Source organism: Cetorhinus maximus, chromosome 6 (genome assembly GCF_964194155.1).
Source record: "Cetorhinus maximus chromosome 6, sCetMax3.hap1.1, whole genome shotgun sequence".
NCBI lineage: Eukaryota > Metazoa > Chordata > Chondrichthyes > Lamniformes > Cetorhinidae > Cetorhinus > Cetorhinus maximus.
Genome location: NC_135884.1, coordinates 34788847 through 34808777, shown reverse-complemented (window position 1 = coordinate 34808777; position 19931 = coordinate 34788847). Strand labels below are relative to the sequence as shown.

General features: G+C 38.4%; 1 protein-coding gene across 5 annotated transcripts in view; it reads right to left on the bottom strand.

The window, feature by feature from the left end:
* Positions 1-19931, bottom strand: part of LOC144681709 (filamin-B-like) — a 164580-nt gene that overhangs the window by 36160 nt on the left and 108489 nt on the right. For 2 of the 5 annotated variants that reach the window (XM_078543593.1, XM_078543597.1), the window contains 12 exons: positions 19326-19588; positions 18230-18827; positions 15651-15824; positions 14596-14758; positions 13826-13986; positions 12931-13098; positions 12512-12604; positions 11004-11127; positions 10017-10173; positions 8218-8407; positions 7217-7464; positions 4601-4690 (listed from right to left, as the gene is read on the bottom strand). In XM_078543593.1, the coding sequence (XP_078399719.1) occupies positions 4601-4690; positions 7217-7464; positions 8218-8407; positions 10017-10173; positions 11004-11127; positions 12512-12604; positions 12931-13098; positions 13826-13986; positions 14596-14758; positions 15651-15824; positions 18230-18827; positions 19326-19588 (2429 nt within the window). The remainder of the gene's footprint in view (positions 1-4600; positions 4691-7216; positions 7465-8217; positions 8408-10016; positions 10174-11003; positions 11128-12511; positions 12605-12930; positions 13099-13825; positions 13987-14595; positions 14759-15650; positions 15825-18229; positions 18828-19325; positions 19589-19931) is intronic. The other 3 variants (XM_078543594.1, XM_078543596.1, XM_078543598.1) reach the window with 3 other exon arrangements.

Genomic DNA, 19931 nt, shown 5'->3' with positions numbered 1-19931 from the left:
CATCCCATGAAAGAAAAAAAAAGTTGTTCACAAAAATTAAGTTTACTATGCAGTCTTGGAGAAAAAAAAAAGCCATTTTATTTCAGTTTCTGAAACAGAAGGTACATTGTGTTTAACTGAATTGAGTGATTCACAGGAATCAATATCAAGCATTCACAATGCCAGAATTCTCCCATTAGTCGTTTGAATTGCAATTAAATCTGAAGCACCAAGAGCCAGATAATGGCCTCCAAGTATTAGTACATGAGCAGGACTGCCTTCACTGCTCTACAGCTCAGCTCCAACTGGACTAAAAAGTTAGCTGTAACAAGAGGTTTGTTCTTTTTAAAAGGATAGTTAATTATCAGCTATTTACAGACATGAAATCTCAACGACAGTGTACAACAGAGGAAAATCAACATGAGCCCAGGATGTCAATCCAGTTAGAGAGTTCTTGTGCCTGGAAAGAACAGTAAAAGCAGCAGAGACAGAAAGTAAAGGATCAAAGTGCAATCTCAATTAACAAGCAATTATGTGCCAATTTGTTCTGTAAATTGGTGAGTTGAGGGATTTTGTTAAACTGCATTGTAATTATTTATCTTAAAAACAATTCAGTTTTCCATTTTCACAGGAATCAAATTCTTACATCAAAACTAAATTTAGATAATGAAAATTGCACATCTTAAAATACACCACAAAGGTGCCATAGCAGAAATAAGCACTTTTTAAACTGTTTTCTACTCCAGTATTATAAAATGATAACATTTCAAATTTATAATTCTTCCCAAAATGACCAGAGATTCTGCAACAATGTCCAAGCAGGTAGGGCACGTGTAGCTTGCAGGTTTAATTTTAGATAAACTTGAGCAATAACTGAACTGTTAAATATTAGTGTTAACAGTGATGGGGTTTTTTCTTTTACTTGTTCATGGGACGTGGGCATCGCTGCCTAGGCCAGCATTTATTGCCCATCCCTAACTGCCCTTGTTCAAAAGGCATTTAAAAGTCAACCACATTATTGCAGATCTGGAGTCACATGTAGGCCAGGTAAGGACAGCAGATTAGTGAACCAGATGGGTTTTTAAACAATGGTTTCATGGTCATTAGACTTAATTCCAGATTTTTATTATTGATTTCAAATTGCACCATCTGCCATGGCAGGATTAGAACCCAGGTCACCAGTCCAGTGACAATAACACTACATCACTGCCTCCTTAACTGTTCTTGGTTTACACCATTCAGGAGTGGCAACAAATGCCTAGGTTAGATAAAAATAGAACTGAACAATGTTGGTAACATTTATGCCAACTTAATGTAACCCCTATAAATACACCATTTGGAATAATATCCACAATACATCAAAATACTCAAATCTCAATATTTGTAATATTTAAGATTATATGTTTAATTAAGAAACTTACTTTCAAACATCTGATCTCAGTTTGCATTCTACAGTCCTAGGATATCAGCATTAAAATAACTAGTGTTGGGGCAAGGCGGCTGGCAAACATCCCAAAGGCTGACAACACTTATTTACAAAGCCTTCAAGGAGCCCAGCGGTCACTCCTTTCAGCTGCTAAATTGTGAATGACCAGATGTTACCTCACTCTTGGGGAACATTCATTTTCCAACATCAAGTCATCATAATCAGGCTCAATGCTATATTTTAGAAATACCTAACAAAGTGTTATTGATTTATTCACTTCATGCAAGTAATGAGAATTCTTTGGCCCATTTCTTCCCACTCAATCCATATTTCAGCTGACAAAGGTTTATGAACTGCAAAGGAGGAAAATTGAAACAGTCCCCATTATATAAAAATACCCATGTTTAAAAATTGGCCAAAGAAAGGTGCAAACTATTTTCTAAGTCATTTATAAACTTGCCACTTGGTGGTGGTGGTTGGCAGGAGTGTTTGGGGGGCGGGGGGGGAAAGAGGAGGAAGGAAGGAGAGAACCAAACTAGGTTTGTTAAAATTAATTTGTGGGATGTGCGCACTTGGTCCTTCTAGATGTAGTGGTCGTGGGTTTGGAAGGTGCCACCTAAGGGGGCTTGGTGAGTTTCTGCAGTGCATCTTGTAGATGGTACACACTGCTACCACTGTTGTCAGTGGTGGAGGAAGTGAATGTTTGTGGAAGGGTTGCTATTCAAACAAGTTGCTTTGTCCTGGATGGTGTCAAACTTGTATTGTTGGAGCTGCACTCATCCAGACAAGTGGAGTGTATTCCATCATCACATTCCTGACTTGGCCTTGTAGATAGTGGACAGGCTTTGGGGAGTCAGGTGGTGAGTTACTCACTGCAGGGTTCCTAGCCTCTGACCTGATCTTGTAGCCACAGTAATTATATGGCTAATCTAGTTCAGTTTCTGGTCAATGGTAACCCCCAGAATGTTGATAGTGGGGGATTCAGTGATGGTAATACCATTGAATGCCTAGAGAAGATGGTTAGGTGCTCTCTTGTTGGAGATGGTCATTGCCAGGCACTTTTGGGACAAATGTGTTACTTGCTACTTGTCAGCCCAAGCCTGGATATTGTCCAGGTCTTGCTGCATTTGGACATGGACTGCTTCACTATCTGAGGAATTGCTAGTGGTGCTGAACATTGTTCAGCGAACATCCCCACTTCTAACCTAATGATGGAAGGAAGGTCATTGATGAAGCAGCTAAAAGACAGTTGGGCCTAGGACACTACCCTGAACTCCTGCAGTGACAACCTGGAATGGAGATGATTGACCACCAACAACAACCACAACCATCTTCCTTTGCACTAGGTATGACTCCAACCAGCAGACAGTATACCCCCAATTCCCATTGACTTGTTTTGCTAGGTATCCATGATGTCACACGTGGTCAAATGCTGCCTTGAAGTCAAGGGCAATCACTCTCACCTCACAAGCTCATCTCTTTTGTCCATGTTTGAGCGAAGGCTGAAATGGGGTCAGAAGCTGAGTGGCCCTGGCAGAACCCAAGCCGAGCATCAGGGAGCAGGTTATTGCTAAGCAAGTGCCACTTGATAGCACTGTCGACGACCCCATCCATCACTTTACTGATGATTGAGAGTCGACCGATGGAGCAGGAAATCGGCCGGCTTGGATTTGTCCTGCTTTGTATACAGGGCAGGAATTAGCAATTTTCCACATAGCTAAGTAGATGCCAGTGTTGCAGCTGTACTGGAACAGCTTGGCTCAGGGCATGGCAAGTTCTGAAGCACAAGTCTTCAGTATTATTGCTGGAACATTGTCCAGGGCCCATAGCCTTTGCACCATCCAGTGCCTTCAGCTGTTTCTTGATATCATGGAGTGAATAGAATTGGCTGAAGACGGGCATAGTTGATGCTGGGGACCTCTGGAGGAGGCAAAGATGGATCATCCACTTAGCACTCCTGGCTGAACATTGTAACAAACACTTCAGCTTTATCTTTTACGCTGATGTGTTGGGCTCCTCCATCATTGAGTTTGGGGAAATTTGTGGAGCCTCCTCCTCTAACAAGTTACTTAATTGTCCACATCTGGATGTGACAGGACTGCAGAGCTTAGATCCAATCTGTTGGTTGTGAAATCACTTCACTATCAATTCCTGCTTAAGCTGTTTGGCACACCAGTCTTGTTTAGCTTTGCCAGGCTGACACCTCATTTTAGTATGCCTGGTGCTGCTCCTGGCATACACTCTTTATTGAACCAGGGTTGATCCCCTGATTTGGCAGTAATGGTAGAATGGGGGATATGCTGGGCCATGAGGTTACAGATTGCGTTAGAAAATTCTGCTGATGGCCCACAGCACCTCATGGACGCCCAGTCGAATTGCAAGACGTCAATTCATTTAGAGAAGGTTCCTGTTGACTTGTGCCTGGAAAAGAACTGCAAAGCAGCAAGCGAGATACAAAGTAAAGTATCAAAGTGCAATCTCAATTAACAAGCATTATGTGCCTCTTTGTTCAGTAAATTGTTGGTGGGTTTTGAGATTTTATTAAACCCAGCTACCTCTGCTGGTCTGTTCTGCCAGTGGGTCTGGTTTCATTCCTTTTTACTGGTTTGATACAGAGTGACTTGCTGGGTCATTTCAGAGGGCATTTAAGAGTCAACCACATTACTGCAGATCTGGAGTCATATGCAGGTGAGACCAGGTGAGGACAGCAGGTTTCCTTCCAAGGAAACGAGTGAACCAGACCGGTTTTCATGACATGCAATGGTTTCGTGGTCAGACTTATATTGAATTGAATTGAATTCAAATTCAAAGGTTTGCACCTTAAGGTGCAGTTTCCTTGTAAACGTGATGAACTTTAACTGCTGTTAGTTTTAAACTGCCCAACACAACAGGCAAATCACATTTCACCAACCAGCCTGCCACAAATACTAGGGACTGCAATTACAAAACATTGAAGTATCTTGGGCACCCAAAACTTGAAGTCCCTGATAAAATAGGAGTAAACCGCAAACGCTGCATTCACCTGTAAGAGTGTTTAACATCCATCAGCTAATGAAAGTAAAATTCACAGCAGCTAAAAATTGGATAGAAAGAGGAGATCAAGTAGTCCAGATGCCAGATCCCAGTAAGCTGTGAACACTAGCTTTGGAAGAAAACAGGAGAGGAATAGAAAGTTAAGTGTATTAAAATCTGTACCCAGGGTTGGAAGCCAGGGGGATATGCATTTAGAGATTGCTGCTGCTGCTGTACCAGCTGCTGTGGCACTATTGGAACTTCATCTGTGGCCTAGTGAGTGAATGGTAAATAGCAAGTTAGTTCTTTGTCACAAAGCACATTTGATTATTCACTTAAATTGTTCAATCTAGGTGTTTAGACCAAACACTACATTGTCAAATTCTATGTGGAGCAATACATTTAAATTTGGTTACAGAATAATTCAACCAGTTGCCAGTTTTTAAAAAAAGTATCAGTACCCAAATCTAAAAGGCCAACTATTATTCATATTAAATTCATAGCACACTTCCTAAAAGGATATTTACTTCCACAATGGATTTGACAATGTTATTTGTGAAGGGTAAAACAATACATCTCCCAAATCATTCAGTAATGCCATGAGATATATTCTAGGTATTAAAAATCTTGTGCAAACTAGTACTTGCAGTCACTACTTTTTTTGGTCTTGCATCTGTTAATATTTACCAAACGATGACATTTGAACTAGCAAGTTCTGGTCATGGAAGGAATTTCTGAAACCTCCCACCTTGTACATTTTGAACACCTCATATTCAGAATCCTTGAAATTACAGCAAAGGGCGGGGTGCATTTGGCCTAATGTGCCTGTTATCAGGCATAATTCCACATTCCAGCTCTTGGCCTATAGCCCAAGGCATTTAAACCTTGGCTGTGCATTTGAAATGTGCTAAAATTTGCTGCCTCTACCACCCTTTCAGGCAGTGAGCTCCACACTCCCATCACTCCGGATGAAAAAAAATTCTACTCTCCTCTAATCATTCTACCAAACTACAAAACAATTGGGAGAGAAAATACAGCCAATTTACTAATCACAGACAGCCACCTACAGGATTAAGCTTTAGATGCAGGTAGCACACAACATTTGAAAATAAGTCAAGTGCCAAGAAATAGACAAGTACTTTCCATTTAAGATTGAAGAACTCCAATGGTTCTTCATACTTATAAAATGGCCACAGAGAGAAAGTTAGGATCAATATAGCAATAAGTGGGCAGGATGAAGTAAAGAAACACACCCAGACCATAAAGGTGCAAACAGGTCTGCAGGAGTGGTCAGAAACACTGAACTCAAAAAAAGGTTGTTAATTGGTTAACAAAAGAAACCAAATCAGCAGATCAATAGTACTAAAGATTTAAATACAAGCTCAATAAAAGTAAATATATTTCCCAACCTGGAGAGAACAACAGTTCACTGATTTTTTTGGTACACAAAAAAGAGATAAATTAGATCAACAATAATGAAGAAACCAGAACAAAATAAAAGATAAAATATGCCCAGGCTGATAAACAGTGAAGGCTTTTATAGTAGCCAAAAAACCTAACTCTAGGTAAGGGAGTCCACTTTGTAGTGTGTCAGAATGGTACAGGTTATTTGGTTTCAGTCTATGAGGGATCTGAAAGAGACTGCAGAAGCATCTTAGGTGGATATGGAAACAGCACTACTGGAGATATAGATTCCATTTGAACACAAAGTTAATAGAGGCAAGAAGTGGGGGAGAAAAGTCAAAGCTCAGCTGGCATTCATTCCAGAACACAAAAAAAAGGGTGGAGTAGACATAGCAGAGGCATTGACCACAGTTTTCCCAAAATCTTTGGACACCTATTTAAATTTAGTGTAATAGAGGTTGATGATAGGATTTGTGGGGGTGTAGTGCTTGGCATGTAGCAAGAACTCAACTTCTAAAGCTTTTCTGCAAAAACTTCATGGTCAGGAGACCTACATGTGTATTGTAGAGAATGGAAATTTCAATACTAACGGACAAAGTCAAAATAAAAACTCGCCTGTTTCGAATTTAACACGAGAGTCCAGTATATAAACACGCATGATAAATTATCCTTCAGTCAATGCTGTATTCAATTTGGACTGAAAAGGTAAACAAGTTTGGGATGGGGCAATTCAAAATTAATTGAAGGCATTTTTCTGCATATTCAAAAACTAGGAATATAGATCACAAAAAGCCTCCCATGTTCAATATTCACACTGAGCCATTTTGCAAGGAGAGGTGAGGATTGCACAGTTTTACTGAACAAAAGCATCTTGTTATTTCAAATAACACATTTTGCTTTGGGATTCTGCAATATTGAAAGTGCACATTTGGGTTAGTTTTGATCCATTAGATTCTTTGATAGGCTAGTTATCAAGTTGAAAGTCAACAGGTCTCCTATGCTTGAGCGCTAACGTGCTAAACGTTAATTAGGCTTTGGTCAGTAAGAGTTGAGAGCAGGGGTCAATAATTACAGGAATGTTTTCTACTTTTCAAACACTGCTCCATTTACACTTTGTTTGTAGCTGTACAATAAATTCAAGTTGATTTAAAATTACTTGGTCTCCTGCAGCTCGGTCAAATTGTGTTAGATTAAGAAAGGTAACAAAGAAATAGGACAAATCTGCAGATAACAAACTTGACTATGAATAAATTAAAACAGAGGAGTGATAAGTGTGAAAGGGGATCGATTTCCTTGGACAATTCAGTAATTGTAATTCTGGACATACTCCAAAAAAATAGTACAGATGTTTCATCTTCCATAATTAAAAAGGACACCAGATAAGAGGAGGCTCACCACTACACTGAATGGGCTGTTGGCAACATCTACTCCTCCAAAGCGGACATAAACAATATAGGTTCCTTTTTCAGGTGCTGTATAGAAGATGTTATAAGTTCCATCATCATTTTCAATAACATCTGCCTCCACTTCAGTCCCATCAGGGGTGCAGATTGTGCAGGTGACTTTGCCCTTGCCTGCAGCTTTCGCATCTACCTTCATTCCCAGTTCTTCTCCCAGCTGAACGGTGGGCCCAAGGCCAGAACCTTAGAAATGGAAAATTAAAGCATTACTATGCAACCTTTGAGTTCGCTTCAAATTAAATCAGTCATGTAATTCAAATTCAATAAAGCAGCAAATTGGGAATTTAGTGCTTAATTTGCATCGCTTAATTAAAATGGACAATGAATTGTCCAAGATGGTAAATCTGTAAATTTCAGTTATTTTTAAAAAAATTCTCACAGGATGTCAGTGTCATTGACAATACCAGCATTTGTTGCCCATCCCTGACTGCCATTGAGGTGGCGAGCTGCCTTTAAAAATCTCGTGCAGGTAAGGTACACCCACAGTGCAGTTAGAAGGACAGCAGAAGGGAGGGCCAGGTTTTTGATCCAGTGACAGTGAAGGAATTGTGACATGGTGCCATGTCAGGATGGCAAGCTGCTTGGAGGGTCACTTGCAAGTGGTGGTTGTGTCATAATCCAGTATTTCTTCATTACAGCATGACAGTCAAGTGATCTAGCAAAATGCATTGATCAGAAATAAATGTGCTTTTGTTCCCAATTCTACTCCAACGTTGCTGGCTTCTCTACCAAAGCAAACTGTCATTATTTACACAATTATATGCAAGAGCTCAAACCAAAAATCACCAGTAACCAATGTTTCTACCACCATTAATCCACCCACTTACTGCAACAATCAAGCATTTCCTCAAAACCACAAGGCAATTGTTTATCCTTTTGAAGAAAAGGATTTTTACAAGTCTCATTATACAAAAAGTAAACAAATCTGTCATATACCTGACACTGTACACTTGCTGGCATCACCAGTAGCTGCTGCACGGATTCTGTAAGGAGATGCTGGGATCTCATCACCTCCATATTTGATTACAATGGTGTAACGTCCAGCCTTGTCTGGTATGTAGGAAACTTTGTAGGTGCCATCATTATTATTGTGGATATTAGCTTTCTTTGGCTTCCCTTCTTGATCCTGCAGACAAATGTCTTTATTATGACAGTATTCACCATCAAGCTAAATTAACATTCAAAATGCTGAAATATTTAAAAAAGCAGCCACTGAAGTGGCTAATAAGCTGAATTTTTTTACAGCTCAGCTATACAATGCATCCCAAAAAAAGCATGTTAAATTTGCATCTTGTTATGTATACTTTTAACTAATGCTCAATTCAAGGAAAAATGGTTCTGATTTACCCAAAGCAGGCAAGACATAGGAGGGGGTGGTGGTTGAGTGCTGGCGTTTACAATGGCAGAAAACTCTCACCTTAGATGTGTTCAGTTAGCTGCAGTGAACAACCTATACCAAGATTACAATGGCAACTACAGCCTTCTCCCCACCCTTGCAACTAAAAAGAATGGATAGAAATTAACTGTGAAAGAAATTAAATGAACCGCAAAAGGGAACAATTGAAAATATTAAAATGATCATATTTAGCAAAGCTACAATGCAAGGCGACACATTCTCTTTACGGGTATGCACAAAAAAAAAAGTTGTGCTAGATCCAGTACTGCATCACATTTAATAGCAATATGCTTATTCAATACCAATTTGTCTATGTCACACTTGCATAGCCATTGTGATTCATTGCCAATGGTCAGAAAAGCAATTATGGTGCAGCATCTACGTTACTGCACTACAGAAAAAAGGACACCAATGATTAAACTAGGGAACAGTAACAGGTTTATGCAACAAGCTTTTAACCAAATGAAGACTATTTAAAAAAAAAAGAAACACTGCAATATACACAGTTTAAGAACAATGCTGCATGGACAGCTACTAGCTTATTTGATCCAGTGTCTTGCTATTTTATTAGAATCAAGAAAATGTATTCTATTTTTGGAAGCTTTCAACTAGTTTAACATACCTTGGCAAGTCACTCACTTTTTCAGCAATTCATTACATTTGCTCCTCCCTACATCATTTTGATCTTCACTGCTTATCCAGAGACTAAGTTTTGTATTATGGTAGCATAAAATATTTTCTTCAGCATTAGCAAAAGTCACTAGAGTAGCTGCTCTAAATTTTTTAAGTAAGCCATTAAAAATATTGCACAAACCTAGCTACACAAATGAATACTTGAATTATACATTAATGCCAATCCAATCACTTCATACACAAAATCGCAAAGGTGAGAAACAAGCATGATTACACTTTAACCACATTTTCTGTCAGGAAAACATAGCCAGGACAAGGTTCTTCATACTTAGCTAGGTGGCAGGATTAGGAGGGCAAAAAGGCTAGATAGTCTGTCCAAATAAATTCTACAGCAACTTAAAATCAAGTCTGGCTGAACAAAGCAGGCAATCTTCAGTTGTTGTTGGCTAAAATTGGTTACATTGCAGATTAAACTTTCTATAAAAAATTATAGGCTATTGCTATCAAAACGTAAATGAAGATTCTGATACGGAGTTTAAAACTGCAAGAACAGACATTAATTATCATATTGCTGCACAAGCAACCAGGACAACAAGCTTAATTGCCTACTTTCCATTGGAGGGGAAATATTTGAAACTGATGCAGCTTACTATAGCCCCACATTCATCCACTATATAGAGAAAAGGGAAACAAATTTAGAACCTACAGTTACATGTACTGAAAGGAGTCCTTCTCCAGCATCTTTGGCATCAATGGTAAATTCCACAGGTAAACTAGCTTGTACACCAGAAGAATTAAGGCCTGGTCCACTGGCTTTCACTTTGCTGGCATCATGAGTTGGCAGCACCTTAACCCTGAAAGGACTAAAACAAATACATACAATAAAATTAGTCTGACATTCTTTTGAACGATTGGAATGAATTATGGATATTACTACCAGCTTGTTATATTTACCATCAATAAAAAGATTAAGATGCCTGACTGTATGCATTTAAGAAAAACAAAATGGAAAATACTTTAATCCTTGTCACACTGATGGACGTACATTTTTATTCCAAAAACAAATTGCACACCTTGAGTCCACTCAAAGATGGATGCTTGGTTAATACGTAGCCAGATCATAATGCCGTTGTAGCAGTTTTGCTTGGCACTCCAAATACCAGAGAATTGAAAAAATGGAAAAAATGAAACTATCCAAGTTGGACCATGTACATGGACACAATTGAATCAAAATTTACAAAAAACGTTTTTCATGGATGCATATATGAACAAAAAAGTATAAGAGTAATGATGAATATGCCCCTATAGGATTAAAGTTAGGCTAGTAAGCACTTCAAATGTAAAATCTTAACAGTCAAATAAAGGATTATATAGATGGTAAATAGGAGTGCAAGTACAAATGAAATTAGTCAATTAAATTTAAGATCATTGTTAATTTCCAATAACATGAGGTAGATTTCTGTTAAGTCATGCTAACCAGAGGAAAATATTGGTAGAACACGAACTTAAATCAGGACAATTATTTCTCTTTAGAACACTGGTGTGTGGTTTTCAACCTGTTGTATGTTCAGACATTGGATCAAGGGTTCATTTTCTTAGTGTTTTTACAGATAATGCAACAATTCTATAAAAAGAGCTAAGATTGACAGCAAGATGCCCTGCACAGTTTAATCGAGGTTTACGTTTCTGATACCTGCGAGGAATATCTTCGTCTCCGTACTGGACAGAGACTGAATGAGGCCCTTCGAGAGAAGGTGTGTAGCTGACGGTGTAAGTGCCATCACCATTGTCAATAACCTCAGCAGGCTCAATTTTGCCTGCAAGAGAAAAGAGATGAAAATACTAAAACTCTTGCATATCATCAGTCCAAACCAAAAAAAAGGACTATGCTAAATAAAATAACCCCATGTGTTTTCATTAAAACAGAGTCAACTGTACACAAAAAGCTGGTTAGTCTTAACACAATGCATTGCCTTCTAACAGTACCTAATGGTGCAAAACCTGTAAAGCAGAGAGTCAAGAAAGACCATTTTACTAGCTTTAGTAGATTTTTCATGTTAAGCCATTCAAGAAAATATGAGTGCAGAGGAAAGAGATATCCATTTGGAGCCTTGTACTCATGGTTCGCAGTGCAGTTAAGCAAATATTTCACTACTTTAGTCCATATTAAATTACAGAATTACTCATTCAAAGTTCTTATTTTAAGGTTTGCTTTGAATTAGAGCAGCACTGAAAGTAGATATAGATAGAGACTTGCAATATTATGCACCTAGGTGTGCTGCCTGGCCATGAATCAAACTCCCCACAATTCCATCCTCACCTCAGTAAAATCTCAAACATTGCATAATGGAAAAATCAACAAGAATCTTTTTACATCTTTATAAAATGTTGACATTGTTACTTGTATGCAGGTATGCCCTCCCAGAGTCCAGTTCCTAAAGAGTTTCTGTATTTAAATGCAAATACTAGCAAGCACAGTCCCATTTGACTGACATTTTTGCTACAGGCTTTGGAGTATTAGAACACTCCCATTAATAAAGCATAATTCTCATGGAAGTAATGCAGCCCTAAAATTTAAATTTCAAACATTGCAAGTGAAAGCTAAAATTCACAAACTGATTTAGTAGTAAGCTCACTTAAAATCAGCCTGTATTGACCAATTAGAAGGCATTGAAGCAAACCCAAAACAAAAAAAAACTTTCAATGAGCAAAGGTTTGAAAATAATTTCCTACCAGGTCAGGTATGCAGTGTCAAAATTTTCAAAACTAATGAAAGCTGTGAAGCAATCTGCTCAAGTCATTCAGGATTCTTCAAAAAATTTACAGGAGTATGTCCAGAATTTAAAATAAATTTTCAACTGGGTCATGCAGAAATTTGTCAAGAAATGTAGCAGAAACATGCAATTATTAAATACTGATTGCATAACTGTTTTCATCTTAGGTCTAAGGCAATCTGATTAGGGCTAAATCTGGAGGGGCTACAAAATAAAATGGAATTAGATTTTAAAAATCATTTATACAAAATTAACACAACAAGACCAGGTTAGAGTGACAACATGGAAACTAAAATTCTACAGGAAGCATTAGGTCTAGCTCTTTGGCTCTTAATGTAAAAGCAGACAGGACCAGCACAATGGTTCCCGGCCATTTACGCCCGCCACCTTTCTTGCCTTGTTGAGGTTAAGCAGCTCAAATCCAAACCTGTCTCACTGTCATCTTCCTTGGTCTCTCCTTTAAAGAAGTCTGTAATCGTTTTCAAAGGACTGCGCCATGGTTGGGGCTGTGCCTCACCAACTGGAACAGAAAACCTCAAACTTGCAGCAAAATCTGAATAGTCGCTGAAAAAGGTGACAAGTGATGCCCTTGCCAAAAGACCACAGCATTTCCTAGCTGTGCAATGGGTCAAAAACTTTAAGACAATACGCAAATAAAAATTCCACTTCATACAAGCATGTACCTAACACACAAGCACAGTACATACAACTGAATTATCATTCAACCTTAAATTTATACCAGGAATCCTCACCCTTCCAACCCAGGAGTATACATTCATGTGTAGACCTACACCTACAGTGTCTTGGTTTTTGATCAAGAGTTAATAAAAACTATCATGATCTTACCTTTTGGTCCTAACAGAGTTACATGAAGGGGAGCTTTTCCAGCCTTGCTACAGTCCACAGTGAAATGTTGTGGAACTTTGGCTCGTACTCCTGAACTCAGCCCAGGCCCACTACACTTCACTTTGCTTGGATCCACAACATCTTTGACTGGTACCTTAAATGGACTACCTACAAAAAAAAAAGGATACTTCAATGTTTCAAACTTTGGATCATTTTAAGTGGTAATTTAGAAAAGGTACAGGGATTTCAGTTTTCACAAGGATAAATATTGAAATGGACAATTAGATAAATGCATATTTGATATTACAAAATGTAGTATCCACAAATCTAAATATTGTTAAATTACTGTACAAATGCATTCCAATCCACCTTTGAGGCCTTCTTATTCCCATGATCCAATCCCAATTTAAGAACATTTCAGAGAAAAAAAACGACTCAATAGTAAAATTGACCAAAACAGTTTAAAATTTAAATCCATTGGAGAACCAACTTTGAAGCAGAGATTATTTCAGGAAAATTTTTTACTAACAAATGAATTACATCAATCAGGGTTTAGACAAATTTTCCACCAAAAGATTTACTCTTATGCAGGCAGAGGCAAAATTTGTTCCGATTTGTTGATACTGATATTAAAATTTGTGTAGAATGAATGCATCCTGAAATAAATATATGTCTAAAGAGGGAGAGGTGAACATGGCAGTTGAGTATCTTGGGAACATAAATGCACAGTTAAACAATAGTTTCCTTCCATAATTGGAGTTCTGATATTATCTGAAATAACAGAATGACCTAGCTATTTGTCCTGAATTCAATACCCATGTAACACAAACTAAAGATTACGGTTTATTTGAAGCAGTAGTTTAATGCTGAGTAAAACAAATTTAAAAAGGCTTACCAGTTATGTGCTGCCCTCCGTAGGTAATATTCAAATCATAATCTCCAGGGGTGTAAGGGGTGTATTCAACACTGCAGCTGCCATCTTTGTTGTCCTTACAAGAGATCTTTGCCTCTGAAGGTCCTTCAACAGTAATCCCAAGGCCACCAGTACCTGCCCCTCTATCACAAGATTTCCAGTTACTAGCTTTGTTAAGATTAACTTTATTCTGTCAAACTACAAATGATTTAAAATTCTTTTCAGTGCTTTACTGATATGCAAAATACATTACAACTCTCCCACATAAGCAAGTTTGATGTAGTGCCATTATTCAATCTAAAATAAATTGTTCCATGGCAGTGAAGTTAAACAGTGGTGCAGACTTCAAACTCTCTTCATCCTACCACAAATCAACATAATGTGACCAGTAATCAAACCAATATCTAGACCCAAAGAAATAGACAATAAAATATCTTAAATTAAGGTTCAGTAAATAAATTGCAGTCATCAGGGTTTGTGGGTCACAAACATTGACCTCTATCTTGATAAATATTATAAGCCTGTGGAGAATAACTGTAGATCCTCTATATATGCATGCTGTTTTATCTCATGGCAGTCAAGAGTCACCGGTTATGGATTCAACCATGTTTGTGATCAGGAATGAGGGGAACTAGGATGGTGTTAAGGGACTGTCATTGCAGTGAAATGTATCCAGGTCTCTTCTAATCCAATCCCTGAGCTAAAGAAAATGAACTTTCCAAGCGGAGGGCAATTAAGAAATTGAAGATTACCTTGTTACTACAGAGAATTTATTCAGTTTGTTGGTCAAGCCCCCCTGAAGTCCAGGTCCACTTGCTGAGACACGTGACGGGTCACATCCTTCTGTGACTCCTACCTTGAATGGGCTATTCATAACTGGTGCATCGTCATAGGTTACATCAACAGAGTGCATACCTGCACCAAAAGGAAAAAAACAATTTACCACTGAAAGTTGAGAGGTTAAACCCTTACTTTGTTCTAATACTGGGGGTAGGAAGAAATTCATTTCACTTTTTAAAAAAGTTTTTGCTGTGATAAATGCTAAGAAAAAAAAGTGGAACATAAGAAATAGGAGTACACTATTTGGCCCATCAAGCCTGGTCTGCCATTCAATACAATCATGGCTGATTTTTGACTTCCACTCCACTTTCTCACTCACTCCCCAGATCCCTAGATTCCCCGAGACAAAAATCTGTCTCAGTCTTAAATAGGTGTTCAATGATGGAGCATTCATAACCCTCTGGGTAGAGAATTCCAAAGATTTCCAATCCTCAGTGAAGTAATTTCTCACCAGTCCTAAATGATCAACCCCTTATACAGAGATTATGCTCTCATGTTTAAGATTCCCCAGCCAGGTGAAACAACCTGTGCATCTAGCTTGTTGAACCACAGAATCTTGTATGCCTCAATGAGAACACTTCTGCTATGGCTACTGCCAAAGTAGTTCTTTGATCTTAATGTACTCGTAGACTGAACTGAAGATTGACTATAGTTTATGATTGCCACTGATTAATTTATAATCTGAAAATATAACTGTGGGTCTCTGGTCAGAATTCTTAGAGTAGCAGCTATTACTACAATGTTGGTGTGGAATGTAGCAGTTTGTCTAAAATGATCTTGTTTATCCAAAAATGGAGATAAAACAGTATGCCAATTTGACTATTGTTAATTTGAACCTCCTAAGTCCTTTAACTGATGAAGCAGCAAAGGCACAAGAACATATTATGGAGCCAGGTACTTCGAAAGGAATGAAGACTCCCAAATCACAAGCCTTCTGCATACTAAAAGAAGTGACTTTGCGTCATACCTTTTTCATATGGAGTGTATTCCACTGCATATGTCCCATTTCCATTATCCTTAATCAGACAATCGGTGCGAGCTCCTGAAGGATTTATGATGCCTGCTTTGATGTGGTTTCCTCCCATCTTGGTCAATGAACTCGCATCCACTGTAAAGTCAGTTGTAGCATCACGGAAAACTCCTACAAAAAGCAATGCAGCATGAGCTAAACAAAATTTGACCATTATTGCCCTGGCTGCTCTTCAGTCATAGCTGCAATGTGTTATGGATGAAACTAATCACATCTGTGCATTCAAGATCAGCTAATTTTCACAAATCAATGTTGGAACACTAAAGCTATCTAAAGTTTCCCTGGACTTGGAGATCTCTAGGAGGTCCCCTTCCTTGACTGTGTAATAACTTTTGCTAAACATCAACACAAGGACCCCAGGGTCCACAAGGGTCAGCTATAATGGCTCTGTGAGCTGCCAAACATTTAGTATCACCGGCAAAGTAGCCGTTCAAAGTATAAGGATTACCTGCAACCTTGAAGCCATGCTGTGCTTACTTATGAGAAAACCAGCAAGAGAAAGTTTGTTTACAAATAATCAACTCTATTTTAAAATGCATCACCTAAATATGGAGTGACAGATCGAGCACAAGAATTCATAAAATTCCCAAATATACCAAGATTTTTATGCCTGGGTTCCTCACATGATTACTCTAAAAATTGAGATTTACAATTGATGGAGTCTAATTAGCAGAAGGTCGAGACAAAAAAAAAAAGGGAATTTTTAACCAAACTTCAATAGGTAAATCACTCATCTGCTTAATGGTGTTCATGCAGAAAATTCCAGAAACTTAAATTTCAATGCCTAAACTGTATGTGAACACCATAATCATGGTACTGAAATATTGCACTAGCAAGGCATGCTGGCAAATTCTACTTGGGAACATAGAAACATCCCATACCTCAGTTACTGGTCTTGCTTTTTGGAATTTGCTGACACTTCACTTAGACAAACTACCCATTCATCACCCACCACGGAAAATATTTAAGAGCTGTCAGCTTACTATCCCTTTTCAGAGAGTCCATGTCCCTTGGTTAGAATTTGGTGTGTCTGTCAATTTAGGATTTGATTCATTTATATTCCTTGAAGGCCTTATTGACGATCCTTCCCAGGTTTCTTAACCCATCAGATGCCTGAACCCAGATTACGTTTAGCTGTCGTCTTCAGAAATGTTTTCAAAGTTAGTTTTACCCCCATTTTAGAATACAGAGCAGAACTATACACAATGCTCTGTAGTGAAACCAGTGCATTCTACAAAAAATGATTATCCTTGTCAGAATAATGTTCAACCTACTATACAGCCAAATTGTTAGCCACTTTACTGCACTTAGTGGTTCAATCCACCAGTAATTAGCATTTATGCCATTTAATTTTGAATTCCATTATTATCCTTATCCATTCTTCCCCCCCATATGACACATCTAGCAGTGGTTAGCATGACCTTAAAATCTTTAGTCCTCCATTTAGACCAGCTTACTTCCAGTTTTGCAAATTGGTGATTAAAGAACGCACACAGTATATTTGGATCAGATTATCTCTATGATAGCTTCTTTGCTTCAAATAAGGTAATTTGTTCCCTCTGCTTTTCCAAATATGCATTAAAAATGTATATTAAAAATATTAGATAGATCATGACTAGTTTATAGTTTTGCATACTGATTACAATGACATTGGAATTTTAGCTACATTAGATTTTGTACAGCTGCAAGTTGTGCACATAAGTGGGAATTGAGATTTCTTGCCTCAGGTAACTATAGTTCAGATTGAATCTTTTACGTAGTCAGCTCCACACAATGATCATTTTACAGCCAGTATTGCAGTTATCTATAGATGAATGCTTTTTTATAAATGACCAAAATTTAACTTGCTAGTTAAATTTCAGAATTAGAATAGGGTTACACAAGTAAAACATTGGGTACAGGTATATGCTTGTCAATTTAATTCATGTTCTAACCACAAACCTGGGAACATTTAATGTAGAAGGGTAGCGAAGCCTCACTAGGCATTGGTCTGGACTCGAATAGCATGCTTACCTCTGGCTCATTGATTTGATCACAGTCCAGGATATACTAGTGTTAGTTAACCACATTCAAAAGATGACCAAGTCTCCATCTGACCTCAAAAGGAGGAAGTAACAGATCCTACAGCACTTGGCAAAGAGCAGCAGCAAACCTGTCATGACTGGCACTCCACAACTATCTCTGAAAACAGATAACCTGGTGGTTCATGCCATTGCTATTGTTTGTGCGTCCTTGCTGTGGACAAATTGGCTGCTATAATTACTTAAAGCAGCAGCAAGAGTTCAAAAGTACTTAATTGTCTGGAAATTGCTTCGAGATATTCTATAAATGCAAATTGGCTCTTTCTAGTTATAGCTTCTACTCAGGAGTTTAACACTTTCATACCACAGCAATCTAAAACAACTGATGCATGTGCATCAGTGGTTTGGGGGTGGTCCATCAGTGGGAGAAATATCAAAGTAGAACAATGTTACGAAGAGATCTTAAAAATAGCTGGAGAAAAATAAAATACTTACCACGTCCTTCGATTCCAGGCCCATATACTTTTACACCACTTGTATCAACTGCTGGGTCCACCTGCAACTGCACTGGAAATTTGGGCACAGATTGCCCTCCATACTTCAATGCAATTGTGTGTAGGCCATGCTGAAGTGGAATGTAGCTGACTGTGTGAGTGCCATCACCATTATCCTGAATATGGGCTTCAGCCTGAACACCTTTATCTGATACTGGTTCAATGGTCAATTCGCCAGGACCAGCTTTTGAACAGTCAACAGTAAATAGTCCAGCTTCTCCAACTTTAGCACGTTCCAAACCAGGACCAGAGGCAATAACTTTGGAAGGGTCAAAGGGCAATTTCACATCTGCCTTGAATGGAGAGCCTGGAATGTGAACTTCTTCAAACAGAATATTAATAAGATATTCACCAGCTTCGTTTGGTAAATAGGAGACTGAACAAGTTCCATCCCCATTATCTGAGCACTCAATCTTGGCTTCACATGGACCTTCCACAGTGAGACCCAGCCCACCAGTGCCGGCTCCTTTGGTATCTATGGTGAACTCGGCAGATTTGCCGACAACACCACTTACAAGGCCCGGCCCATAGGCCTTTACCTGCAAAAGAAAACGTTCATGGAAATTATCAAACCAAAATTTTAATAATGCCACAGAAACAAAGTACTGTCAGATAACGATCCTACAACTTTCAGGAAAACAAATACAAGTCAAAGAAAGGTGGATGCTACCACTACAAGTGGAGAGCTAAAGATTTCAACCACCCTGATTCACGGGTTCAAACTTTGATACAGCAGAAACTATTAGCGAAGTAAACTTTACTTAAAATACTGAACAAAATAATGTTCAGCATCTCAACCAGGATAGCTCCAAAGTGATTTTTCTGAGTTATTTACCAAAAAGGGAGCACTTAGTGGTTTCAACTGAGAATTGCATTGTAGTTCCACTTGATTTTACTTAGTCCTAAAAAAAAAATTGAGCACCTTGACTTGTTCGAGCCTTCCTCAGTTCCTAAATTTGGTTTCTATATCAAAGAACCTAGAAGCTTTAAAAAAAAAAGGTAGAAAACACCACAGCAGAAAAAACTGGATAACTGACCTTTGAAGGATCTGGAGGTAGTTCAGCTTCCACAGTGAATGGGCTGCCTACAATTGGATTCCTGTCATACATTACATCTACCATGTATCGTCCTTCTTCCTTGGGGATGTACTTGGCAACACAAGCATCCTTACTGGTAACCGACTCCACCGCACAGGGCACAGGTTTCTGAGAAGGGCTGGAGATCATCACATCCACTTTACCTTGCCCCCCTGCTCCCTTTGTGTTTATGGTGAACTGCTGATCTTTCCCAACTTCTACTCCTAATAATGGGAACAAGATTTATTTTTAAATAATGCAAGCAGACAACCATGAACAAATTCAGTTTTTTGGGCAGTTACCATTGTTATTTACTTATTTTTTTCAAAAAGATTTCCATCTAGTGTACATCATTTTCCCAATCATGCATGCCTCCACCCCACAACTGGTTGGTGCGTGGAAGAGACAACACCTGATGTTACAAAATTAACTCTGCATTCATCTCTAAATTGATATTATTGGCAGTGTTTGTTTCTGTAAGAAACTAGGCAAGGTAAACTATGGTTAGCATCTGAAAGAACTATTGATAGCAAAAAGGTATTCATTGCAAAAATCAACCTCATTAGC